The sequence below is a fragment of the Hibiscus syriacus genome, unplaced genomic scaffold, assembly GCF_006381635.1.
Source record: "Hibiscus syriacus cultivar Baekdansim isolate YM2019G1 unplaced genomic scaffold, ASM638163v2 tig00112536_pilon, whole genome shotgun sequence".
Lineage (NCBI taxonomy): Eukaryota > Viridiplantae > Streptophyta > Magnoliopsida > Malvales > Malvaceae > Hibiscus > Hibiscus syriacus.
In genome coordinates, this window is record NW_024063361.1 from 221,662 (window position 1) to 235,273 (window position 13,612).

Sequence of the window (13,612 nt, forward strand, 5' to 3'; positions counted from 1 at the left end):
CAATTTTACACATTTAGTAAGGATTAAAATTGATCTTTAAAGACTTGGAGTAATAATTTGATATTCGAAATTGAATCGAATATAAATTGTAAAATCATTTGTAAAATCTTAAAATTCATTTAACTTAATTTGTTATATCGAAATATCAAAACTGTTTTAACAGGTACCGATTCCCTTGAATGGGTACCGATTCCCCTTGCCCAGAAAGCATATTTTCAGCACGAAATTTACTTCATTTCTTCTTAAACACTTCATATTTCAACCTCTTCTATATACTAAACTCAAACACATACTTAAGCCATTTGTACTCATTTAATCCATCTTAATTCTCAAAATCCTCTCCTCTTAATGAAATTCAAGAATTATACTCAATTTTCAACATGTTCTAAATTCCTTTCTATCACTCCAAATCTCTAATTCAACTATTGACAAGTCAAATTCAACTTAAAATTCAATTTATCAACTTTATTTCAAGATTTCATTCAAAAACTCAAAATCTTTAATCTCTCATATACCTTTCATCTTGTTGTTTTAGAACCAATTAAGCTTTCCTTAAGCTTAATTAACATCCAATGATCAAAACCCAACCTTTAGCTGAACAAATAATCAACTAATGAAGAAATTTACCTTTGCCCTTGAGCTCTTACGGGAGGAGAAAGAAGAAAGGAAGAAGAGATGAAATGTTTTCATCTTCCACGTTTCAATCTCTATTAAAGGGGATTAAAAATATCTTTATTGTCAAATGACCATTTTGCCCTTTACTACTTTGGATAATTCTAAAAACTTCCAGGGATTATTTCCACATAAATCATTGAACTTTTTAACTTTCCACTTTAATCACCAAATTCTAAAATTTTATAATTTAGTCACTAACCCATAATTTGGGATGTTACATACTCCCTCGCATTTCCTTGACCCTCATACTCTATAGACATCAAATAAGTCAAAAATGATGTCAATTAACCTTATTGTTTATGGGGAAACATTTCTCAATTTCGTCAAGAAAACCATTAACCCTATTAATCTTTTTAGATTATGTCCCTAAAGGCTTCTAAATATTGTGTTTCATGACCACTAGACTTATGCAATTTGAACAAATTTCACCTCTCAAAATCCAATTAAGGATGTTATCCCTCATGAGAGGTGAAAATTGTTTTTTCCTTAGTGCAAAGTGTATGTTTATAGAACCAAAACCTTATGTAAGTGCATTTTCTTGTTTCTTGAAATTATCCCATAAGCATGAGAATAAAATTGATATTAGCAGAAAATGTCACAACAAAAGAACTAGATGAACAAAATAAACAACAAACTCACGTAAGCAAACAATAAATTCAAAATAATGGCTAATTCTCATCACAAGATACCAAACACTACATTAATATCAAGTCTTTGGACAGTAATATTAACATTAAATGGTACTCTTGCTGTAGTAATCAAATATTGACAATAAGTTATGTCGAACAAAAGACTAATCTTTGGACTAATGTAATGCTCACATAAAATACCTTATAATTGTCACATGTTATTATCACACATGTCGCTTGAAATTCGGCCAAATATTAACTTTCTTTTGGGTCCATTAATAAATGCAAGAATAACAAGAAACACATAATCATCTTGATATTCTAAAAAAACCATCTTACACAAAAGATGTCACTTTGGCGATATTATGTTTCAACTAATCTATTAAAATATCATACCTAGCCAAAATATGAATTAATTTGTTTCAATATATATTGTAATAATCAACAACCAAAATTAAAATTTTGATCAAATCGAATTGAATATATACATATATTGCATTAACAATATACACAAAACCATATATATATTGTCAATCAATCAATTTCTCTTAGTTTTATCTTTTAATTAAAAGATAACCAAAATAATATTAAATCTGAATACACTTAAACCTTATCTCAAGATATCAGATACTCCATTAATATTTTATCTTTAGACAAAATATTCATCTTAAGTGATATCCAGTGTGGTAACCAAACATTGATAATGAGAACACGTCGAGCAAAAATCTTCCTTTGGGCTGATTTATCACTCACACATCAAACCTAATAATTATCACATGTTTATTACCAAAATTGTACATGCGATTATGTCAATTATTAATCTTCCTTTGGGCCGATCAATACTAACATATCTTAAGGTACATGTGCATAACTTTTATATTTAAAATATATATATTCCATAATGGATGCCACTTTAACGACTTATTATTTAATTAAGTCGTCCCAAAATACATATTAATATTCAATTTTAATATTTCTATAACAATCAAAGGTTAAAACTGAAACTTCTGATTGCACTACAATATCTGAAATAACCCAAAATAAGGTTACATAAGCGGTGCTACCAAAAATCGAAAACTTAAGTCTTAGATTATTTCTGAAGAATTCCTTAAGCATGCATTTAGTTCATAACTTCATAAATCACTAAAAAAAATAAACCGAATTCAAATCAACACTTAACCAAAAATCAAGGTCAAATGTATACTAGCGAATTAAACCTTTAATCAATCTGAATCGAATATGCCTAATATATATTCCACAAACCATAACTGTCAAAATAAAACTGAATTTTCTAATCACATAATGGTTTATTAAGTAACTCATAACAAAGTTGTCTAAACGACATTATTAGAAACCAAAAACCAAAACAGTCCTAAAAAATTTCTTAATCTTTAATTCATAAAATAGACCAAAACATGATACAAGAAATTAAAATGAAATACATAATTATTATAATAATAATAATGAAACTTATTATAACTGTGTGCCATTATGCCAACTTAAAACTTTAGTATTCACAATTAAAGCACTTAAAACGACCATAAATACGATTATAATAATCGACCAGAAATTAACTTAAAACTTTATGCCAAAGCAATCATAATTGATATACATCAAAAATCAAATTGATGACCATATTATATTAGCAAAACAAATATCATAACATAAAAGGGAAACTTTAAATCCCAAAAGTCTACTGTAATCGATGAATATCACAAATAACCATGGGTTGAAAAAATTCTAAAAGTATAACAGCATGAGTATTTTCACGTATCATATGACATTAAAATATACTAACATGATTTTTCATAAACGAACAACAAAGCAAAAGGAATGCATTGAATTACCTGTTTAGGGTTGCTAAATTGACTAATAATAAACTAAAATAAATTCAATGAATTTTCATAAGCGAATCTGAATCCATATATTAGCATCACAATATGGTTATCGAAAACAAAAGATTTTAAAAAAATGTAATACTCAAAGATATTCTAGAGATTAATAACACGTAAATATTCATGGTTATTATTAAATCTAAATATCGAATTCTTCAAATCTTAAGAATAAATCAAATTGAATAAGAATATAAAAAAATGGATTCTCAATGATTCAACATGATTTGGCGATGATACCACTTGTTAGAACTAAATCGTATTAAATATGAAAATAACCAGGATCTAATCATGTTAAACCATCAAGAATAAAATACTAGATTTACGAAAGCGTACGTTAATTAATTGATAGGTTGAAATCATTGGATATTTCTTTGGTTGTAATCTTTCAAGAAGATAGAGTTTCCTTAAGTATAAACTCTTTGACGGGAATAAGAGTAAATACGAGAATAATCTATTTTTTGGGACCATAACCCCTTTATATAGCCGATTTAAGACTCAATTATTGTATGCACTTATAACTCTGCCCCTCATCGAATTATAAATACAACTTTAATAGTATCTACAATTTTAATTCCATGACACTTCTAATACCTTATGTCACTTAATTTATACATATTTTATGATAACAATATACATTATAAATATGTACCCATAATTATGAATTTTAATCCAACACATCCAAGTATTAATATGTTCCAAACTCGTTCTTTTCCGTTAAAAAAAATGGCGATCGTCTGAGTTAGACGTTAACATGCTGACTAGAATATAATAAAATCTGATCTAAAAATATTTTAGTTGCATAGTTGTTTGAGATTCTAGGGTCATATTTTATCATATCACAATCAGCAGTTTAACGTCCAACTTAGACATTCGTCAAATTTTTAACGGAAAAGGACGAGTTCGAAACATATGAATAGTCGAATGATCATTTTATAACTTTTAATATTCGATGGACTAAAAAAATAACACTCTATAGTCGGAGGATTATTTTGTAACTTTTAATAGTTGGAGGACTCAACAAAGCAGTACATTATAGTCGAGGACCATTTATGTACTTTACCCTAAATTTTAAAAGATGTGAAATTATATCATAAATAAGTAATACAAAAAAAATACTTAAACTATGATAAAATTTGAAATTTTCAGAAGGTACGATTACACTTCAATGGAAATTCTACAGCGTTCGACGAGCAACGATGAGTATCACTAATGACGATCACTGTTAATTTAATTTATAAAAATTTAAATTCTAAAAGAATCAATGTATAATTATAAATTAATTAATAAATTAAAATAAATTATTTAAAATAAAGGATAAACTATACCAATGACCACTTAACTATTGTCTCTTTTCATTTTGACCAATATTTTTAAAATTTTGTCAATCATGTCACTCATCTATTTAAATGAATTCAATTAAGCCACTTGCCATTAATATTTAACGGAGAAGCTGATGTGACAATTAAAATATTTGGTATAATTACACATTTGGTCACTGTTACTTATATATTCTATCAATTTGGTCCAAATTTTAATAAATTAAAATAAATTTAACCCTCAAATCTTTAATTTTAAAAGATTTTAAAAGTTACGACATATTCTTTACTTATAACAAAACAAATTTTTTACTATAAATTCCATTTATAGTTCTCAAAAGCATCCCGTCAATAGTACCATAATCTCTTTTGGTTTTAAGGAAAATATTATTGATTAGCTCATGCATATAAAGTTCGTTGGACAACATTTTTATCGTACTACTCTTTGTAAATGACATTTTACTAGAAAAATGTGATATAGTAGATTTGCAATCGAGTCACTATATTAAATAACACAATCAAATCATTCAATTAATCGATTATAACAATCAGGTCATTATATCTTTAAATCTCAAATGGATGTTAATCTTCTGGGTACATTTATATTTTCCATAAATTACAAATTACCCCTACACTATACATATTTTCTGGACTTGATATCTAAAGTTTTATCATAGGTTTCCCCAAAAACTATATTTTAATGTACATATTTAATAAAACAATGATCCGGTTGTTACAATCGATAAATTACTAATAATAGAGTTACATGTGTTATACTTTTTCATAAAAAATATTTTATTTTTAATATACATATCATTAAGACTCATAGAGTGGATCTAAATGTCACCTTTTAAAATGTGATGACCCAATTGTAAACTTATTCATGATATAATGACTAGTTGTGCATTACGCATTTTAATGTCTTCCATGTCCGCTTTACATCTAAGTTTGTGGCTACCACGTCTCAACAATGGCTAAACCAAATTTACGTAACTATACTACCCTCTCTTCCTTTGGGTCTAAGAAATTTTAAAAGATAATTCATGGAGTTCAACTGCATCGAGTTTTTGTGTTGATCAGTCTTATTTTGTAATTTAAATTTTATTTGAATTTTTTGAGTCAAGTTCGTGTTTATTTAAATTCAATTGTAAATATTTATAATATTACGATACTATTTGATTCTAATCTAAACGGCTTTCTATAACCATACATAATATGCATATATATTTTCTTCGTATGTGATATGCATATAGCATACCAGATTAAATGACTTGATTCATCCCTCATTTATTAAAACTTTCGATTTATTTGAGTTTTATTTAAAAAAAAATTAAATGAGACGACTTTATAAAATTATGAGTCAAACTAAATCAAATTAAATTTTTAACACTAAACTAAATTGAATTTTTTTACTTTTAAATAGAATTTTACATACCCTAATTAGATAAGAAAAAAAAAGGAAACAACTCCAAAAATTATTGTAAGGCTAGTCTATTTTTTAACCCCCATTGTTTTGGTAATGGCAGTTGAGTTACATAAAAACTCAAAAGAGATAATCTTGTGTGATTAGTATCGTTGGAATGCAATGTTCCACGTGGCAAGTCCTCAACCTCATACCGGAGAATCTAATTACTGAAAAGCATGACAGTCTGCTCCATGTAAAACTGTTGTAAACCAGCCGCATGGCACCGGCAAGTTCCCTCTGTTAACTCAAAACTTCCCTTTTTCTCACATTAGAAGGAAACTCATTAAAAAAAATAGTAAATTTTCTTTTCTGGGTTTTTAATAATTATAAAAAAAGTTGCAAAAAGGAATTAGCTATATTTTCTATGGATTTAGGGTGCAAGAGGTATGCGGGTCTCCAAATGTCAGGCTTTTTTCTTACTCGGGTATATTTTCTCCTCAATTTTTCGATAGTTTTTGCGGTCTGAATTCTGCATTTTTCTCTACTTTATATATTTTATATTTCCTTTTTGCTTAATTTTCTTTATTTCTTTGACATGTCATGCATATGCTTGATGCGTCAGGACTTGAAATTAAAATAAGAAATTACTGCCTAATTTTTGTTGTAAATTTGTTATCTCGATGCATTGAATCTTTTCATCTGTTAGCCATTTAAGGTTTGGATCATGTTATTATGAAGGTGTTTTCAATGAAATTAATAGGAATTTTTGCTTGATCTTTTGATGTTGATTTTCATCTTATATTAAGTTAGAGGAGTGAGTTCTAAGAGAGCTAATTTGTGTGAAAATTGCCAAGCTTAACTTCAACCAAACCTTCGCCTGAATTGCGCCGATAGCGATATCGGTTCCATGAATTTGGTTTCTCAGTAGCAAAAACATCCTGTCAATCAATGCTTGCTGCTCTGTGTTGAACATGCCATCTTTGCTTGAACGAATGATCCCTTAATTTAATCTGAACGATTTCGGGTAAGAGATTAGTCTCTATAATGTTTGTTGTTATTCTTTGCTGAATAGTGTGTGAGGTGAGGATCTTTTTACTAGATATTGCCCTTGTGAATGTGATTTTTGAATTTGTACGTCTAGAACTCCAATTCAGTAAGAGTAACGATCCTAGTAGCATATATTCATTATAAAATTATCGAGTAAAACAAACAAATCACAAACTTCATGACTTATTTAGAATTAGGGCAATTCATAACGGAGGTCCTCCACGAAAGCTGCTCTCAACTTGGCGTTGGGGCAGCCTACTAGCCTACCTCCCCCTTACCCCATTACATATGAGAATAGGGTCAGCTAATTTTTTATTTATGTAAACTCAAAAATGATATATTTAAGTTCCAATAAGAAATGTTTTGCATCCCGATAAATTGTATTTCGTTTCTACTTAACGAATTGAAGAAGAATACCGAATTGAATTATGTTTCATAGAGATAGCTATTTAGGTTCCCATTCTCGTTCCTTATTCCTGACCGACTTGCATTGCTGATAACATTGGTTAGGATTAAGGAACCACACTGCTACAGAGCTCGGATATGCATTGATTGAGTGCTGAAAATACCAGGAAATTCATAGAATAATATGATTAATGTTGATTAAAATGATAATTTCTCATGAAGGGATTTGATTGTTGTCTCAATGAGAAAAGAGTAAACATTTATCCTGCACCATTGTGCTGAATGTAGGACAAGATTATGATTTTCTGTATTTTCATATAGCTTGATTTGCTATACCTTTTGACGGCCATTCAATTACTAGAATGAAATTATAATGCTCACTGTTGAATTTCCAAGATAGAGCTGCATTTGGTATGGATTTTCTTATTGGTGTTTAACTTTCTTTTGTCATGAATTTATCACAAAAAACTTGAATAATTTTGTTCCATAAGTTGATATTCGTTGAGTCGATTAGAGAAACGAGTGATTGTCAGCATGATATAAATGGGTCTTTTTGCATGATATCTTCTCTTGGGATGGTGTCGTTGATTGTAGATAACATTCCTCATCCATCTGGTTCTGTAGTCTTGAATAGTTATTGATTTTAAGCCTCACAAACTCAAACATTGTGGTCAATTCCTTTTTGGGTAAGAGTTAACAGTTTTAGTAATTATACACCAAAATAATTTGGACAAATGATTCATAATGTCAATACATAGTGTCATGTATGTTACCCTAACTCTTCAATTTTCCAATACTATTGGTGTTCAATGCTTATTCTTACATGGGTAAAGGAGAATCAGTATACTCATTTCTGACACATGCCCTTATCCGTCACTCACCCTAAGTCCGGGTAACATGATAACATGTAAGCAATGTACATTTACTTGTTCAAGTTCAAAAGTTAATTTGCAGCTTCCTGCTTTTCCTATTCTCTCCACGAGAATGGTGAAAGAATTTCATACGAAAAATGACTTCTCTTCTACATTCTTATTTTATATATGGTTCCCGAGGTACCTGAATGCAAAGTAAAGAGTGTATCATGTTGCTATCTTTGAGATTCAATTAAAGTTTTAAGTAGTATCGAAGCTACTTTCGGGAAATGCATTTGAGAGAATGGTTAATGTTTTGTTCTTTTGCAACACAAATTCTATATGCTATCTCGGCAAGAAGACCTGACATTAACTCTCCCGAGATTTCAGGATTCCAAACTGAAGGGATCATCGAACAAAGAATGATCTTCGAGAGTGAGAACATAGAACCAGTGACTGATTCAGGACTTGCTCTGGGGAATTCCAATCACGACATTCAGAGAAGATTGAGCAATGATCTCGGTGCAGGTGCAAATGCAGCTTCAAGAATAGACGAGACATTTGTGGCCACCAACCTGCCGTCATAATTAGTTTGGTCTCCAAGGGAAGGTCTCAGTCTCAAATGTACTGAGTCCAGCTTTGCTGATAAAAACATTCCCTCGTTTGGGGTGGAGGACCAAGCAATATGTTTTTCTCACTACAACAAACTGATGCATCTACAAGGTCAAGTGATGACATGCCTATAGATGAAGAAATTTCCCATAAATCCGTATCGGCGTTTCATGATATGAATCCCAAAGTTGCCAATATAGATAATTTGGACAAATCTTCTGGGAATGATGATACCAGCAAATTGTGTCATGAACAGCAGACAGATAATGATAATTCTTCCAAAGGTACGTCAAGTTTGTATAATTCATTTTTTTATTTTATTTTTTCATGTTGTTGTAACATTCTGTTCCGTTTGTTCTATAACTGTCGAGAAACTCTCTTTCTGCAGGAATTACCGACTTTGTGGAAGATCTAAACCCAAAGATAGGAGAATCCGATGAAAATCTTATTGAAGAGAATGATCTGGTAGATTCTAAAGGAGCATATTTCTCTTGTCGAGACAATACCCCAGTGGCCGAAATAGCTGACGCGATCAAAAACAATTTTCCAGGTCCACTAGGTGCCTCATGATACTTTTTCACTTGTTTAGTACCTTGAGAAAGTACCATGGCTTTTTTCCGTGATAAACTTTTTCGGCATTTTGAATGGACACACGCACATACACAAAATTCTGGAACATGATTATAAGAATTATTGACATGTTATCTCTTCTCTTTGTTGCTAAGCTAATTATTTGTTTAGACTTAATTTATTTGGATAGAGTTGATCTTTTTTCTCCTTTCCCCTCTCCAAAATTGACTTGTAACTAATATATTTTGTTCTCTTCTAATAAAAACAGATGAAAGGAAACCAGATGTTGTGCAGCTGTCAAGAATGGAGATTGTCTTGGCATCTGAAGTTTATGCCGACATCAAACATGAAGTATTTATACCACCAGCAAACAATCCAACATCCTCTGGTAGAAAACAAGATGAATCAGCTTCGTTAATGGATAAAAAGGGAAAAAGTAAGATGAAGGAGTACGTTTCTTCTACTCTTTGGCCTATGGAAAAACTGGAGGCAACTGCTGAAAACGATTTGCGAGTTCTGGTAGGTGACGATGCGTGTGTTGCAAGTAAGGCTTCGGGTTCAGAATCTGTGTCTGAAGCTGAAAATAATGTTGAGAACTATAAGGATATAAAACTGGAGGAGACATCTGGTGATAAACATTCTCCGACTTACAGCAGAATCCTTAGGTATAGAAGAAAAGGGAAGGAAAAAGCTTTATCTGATGGAGATGTTAAACGAATGATGTCACAAGAAGAGGATGACAGTCACGAAAGTGTTGAAAGTTGTAATAGCGCTGGATTATTCTCCACGGACAAAAAACGATGGGGCTTCAACCAACAGTTGATTGTGGGGAGCAAAAGAGTGAAAAGGCAAATGGGTGAAAGTCCTTGTTCCTCATCACTTGTAAAGCAAGACAGCTCGTTCATGAACTGGATATCGAATATGATGAAAGGATTTTTGAAATCGAAAGATAAGGCGCCATCTTTGACGCTTACTATCGCAAATCCTAACCAGTCACTTGAGAGTCCTGTCAAGAATCCTGATGCAACTGATAGGAACCAAGTTCCTCCGTGCAGAAATATTGGGTTTCAATCTATTTTCCACTCAATATATCACCAAAAACTAAGGTCCAAGGAACACCACAAAATGAACACTACCGAACCGGAGTCGAGAAAACTGACAAGATTTGTGACATTGATGCTACTCCAATCGCCTGCCATGCAGAAAATTTTAACTTGCATAAAGTATTTCTGCTATCAAATGAAAGATTTAAAGAACCAATTTTTGGTGGCAGAGCAGGTTCACCAGCCCAGCCGAAAATTTCATCGATGAATTTGTCTCTCGGTAAGAGCACTGAGGGAAATTCTTCAGAGAATCAGAATCCATGCAACTTGGCAGTGGATGTGCAGAAAGACAGAGCAAGCTCTAGTTCTTTATTGGGTAAACGTAGAGCGATGAGCTCTGAGGACATCGATTCCGACACGCCATCTGAAGGAAAGACGGTTCATAGCATTGGTTACAAAACCAACCTTCTAGGGAACTTGTGGATAACTCGGTTTACTCCAAAGTCTTCTAGCTTCTTGCCGAACCATGATAACAGTGGTGCTGTTGAGTGCTCAAGTGACTGCATGAAGATTACTCCCTGCTCCAATGAGAATGTTTCTAGCAACCTCAAGATTGTGGAGGCTAAGCGGCAATGCGTCGAAGAGCCACTAATTGGTTCTGGTAAAGAATTACCTTCTGATACTGAAATTGAGGCATCTGTTGGGTTCAAGGAAATTATTGTCCTAAATGACCAGAAATCCAAATGTAATGTGAGCCCTATTTTACCCTCTTCTAGAATAAAAGATTCAGAAGTGATGGCTTCTCTTTTTGCTAGGAGATTAGATGCCCTCAAACACATAATGCCTTCTGGTTTATCGGACAATACAACTTCAAATATCACATGTTTCTTTTGTGGAAGAAAAGGCCATCATTTGAAATGTTGTCCGGAGATAACCGATAATGAGATAGAAGATCTTATGAGGAATATGAAGTCTTCTAATAAATTGGAAGTACCTCGTCTGTGCATTAGATGCTTTGGGCTTGATCATTGGGCTGTTGCATGTCCTACCACATCGAGAAGTCGACACCAATCAGCCTGTAGAGCTTCTTTGGCTAATCTCAGTGAACTGCATGGATATGCAGGATTTGAAGAGAATAAGAACCTTTTAGAATACAGCCAAGAAGCTATAGCTCCAAGCACAGTTCAGGTTGGGATCGATTATGGGAAAGGCCCCAATACTAGTTATGGGGTTAATGCGGACAAAATGAGATCAACCACAAATGTGGATAAGAAATATGTATCTTCCAGTTTGAAGGAAAATGAGTTGAAAGAAAATCAGATGACACCTTGGGGTAATACGATCAATCATCAGGTTTCAGATAGGCCAAAGGCAATCTTTGATGCTGTTAGACTGCTTCGTTTGTCACGGACAGATATCCTGAAGTAAGTAGACCATCATTTTCATTGGTAATTTCACTTTTTTGTGCTGTCTGAAATTTTGCTTATTGAGCCATAAATGGTTGCCTATGAAGTACCTAAAAGAGTGGGAATTGAATATGAATTGTTGGAACGGGGTTGTATGCTGATATTGCCTTTCTTATTACCGAAAACTCAATCCTTTGTTTTGATTTTTTGATGCATCGTGAACTTCAGGTGTATGAATTCGCAAATATCAATCGCACATCTTGAAGGATTCTTTTTGCGTTTGCGGCTTGGGAAATGGGAGGAAGGATTACGAGGAACTGGTTATTTTGTTGCCTGCATAGCTGGTATGACACTGAGCAGATTGTCGTATTTCATGCTTATTTGGTTGCCGGTTCTGTTAATACTAAGATTACGTGCATGTTGTTAATTAAGTTGCTGTCTCATTTGAACGCACTTATTGATGCATATAATTCATGTAAAGACATTTTCCCTGTATTCTCTTTTATTTTTTATGTATCAATTACCTTCTAAATACTCAGGGTCACACACACTAGGGACACAGCAAAACTCCAAGAATTCCATTTCTGTTGACGTAGGGGGAATCAAATGCTTTGTTGAAAGCCAACACATCTCCAACCACGATTTTCTTGAGGTAGAAATCCGACTTCATTTTTCTATCTTTTCTTTAACCTCGTATTCTACTGCACGTTTTGCAATTCTTTGTATGTAACCTATGAGAGCCTTTTCTTTCCCTGTACCATGAATTATGGTCGTCGGCAACAAGGAAATTTACTAGCTTTATGTATTTCTGAACATTTTCGTTGCCACATAGTAGTAGTTCTTGGCATCCATTAAAATTCCATATTTTTAAAAAGCAAAGATCCAGTGTGTCGTGTCAAAGATCAAAAGTCCGAAATCGGTAGGGAGATTACATTAACTCTTATTCGTTTTTTTTTCCCGTATTTTTCTTGATGAAACAGTCAATCCAAAACTACATATGCATCTTGCAGGATGAGCTTATGGCATGGTGGCATTCAACTGCAAGAAGTGGTGGCAAGATCCCATCTGAAGAACAATTGGCAATGAAAGTTAAAGAAAGAAGAATGTTAGGGCTATAGGCACCATACTTATCAGGTGGTGTAATTCATGTTCTTCGTATAAGTTCATCACGTTGTTTCCGTAGCTCGTATCGGCTACATGGAAGTAGTTCTTAGCATCCATTAAAATTCCATTTTTGATCAAGCAATAATCAAGTGTGCGGTGTCAAAGGTCAAAACTCCCAACTTGGTAGGGAGATTACAAAACTCTTGGTTGGTTTTTTGTATTCCTCTCGATGAAGCACAATCGCACAACCAGGGATGGATCTAGGTGGGGGCGGTCGCCCTCTAAAAAAATTAAAATTATCATATAATTTAGATTTTATTTATATATTTTCTATTGAATTTTTTTTCGTCCCTTTATAATTTTGTAAGTTCAAGTTCATCTCTCTTAACATAAAATTATTCGTTCATCCTTGTGAACAACCAACTTCTTAATATAAAATTTTGTGTCCGTCCCTACGAAGAACCAACCTTTGAAGCAGAAAAATCACAGTTATGAAGTTAAAATGCTCAACTTGCTCATCAAGTTATCATCTATCTTATGACTTTTCTTAGTTATCAAGCTTGACTAATAATCCATCATCATCATCCTTGGTCATGTTCAATCCCATAAATATTGCCCTCAAATTTGAGATCTATTTCTAACTCAAAACGATTA

General features: G+C 32.5%; 1 protein-coding gene across 2 annotated transcripts; it reads left to right on the forward strand.

The window, feature by feature from the left end:
• The first annotated feature begins 10,573 nt into the window (after positions 1 to 10,573).
• LOC120181829 lies at positions 10,574 to 13,402 on the forward strand. 2 transcript variants are annotated; one of them, XM_039186877.1, is made up of 4 exons: positions 10,574 to 11,872; positions 12,083 to 12,198; positions 12,394 to 12,506; positions 12,835 to 13,402. In XM_039186877.1, the coding sequence occupies exons 1-4, from the start codon at positions 10,713 to 10,715 to the stop codon at positions 12,970 to 12,972; spliced, it is 1,527 nt and encodes a 508-aa protein (XP_039042808.1). In that variant the 5' UTR covers positions 10,574 to 10,712; the 3' UTR covers positions 12,973 to 13,402. The 2 variants fall into 2 exon arrangements, with proteins under 2 accessions (XP_039042808.1, XP_039042809.1); XM_039186878.1 differs by having other exon boundaries at positions 12,865 to 13,402.
• The last annotated feature ends 210 nt before the right edge of the window (positions 13,403 to 13,612 follow it).

Coding starts and splice junctions, on each gene's coding strand:
- LOC120181829 (XM_039186877.1), top strand. CDS start 10,713: ATGAATTTGTCTCTCGGTAAGAGCACTGAGGGAAATTCTTCAGAGAAT. Junction 11,873..12,082: donor TCACGGACAGATATCCTGAA/GTAAGTAGACCA, acceptor CGTGAACTTCAG/GTGTATGAATTCGCAAATAT. Junction 12,199..12,393: donor TTTTGTTGCCTGCATAGCTG/GTATGACACTGA, acceptor CTAAATACTCAG/GGTCACACACACTAGGGACA.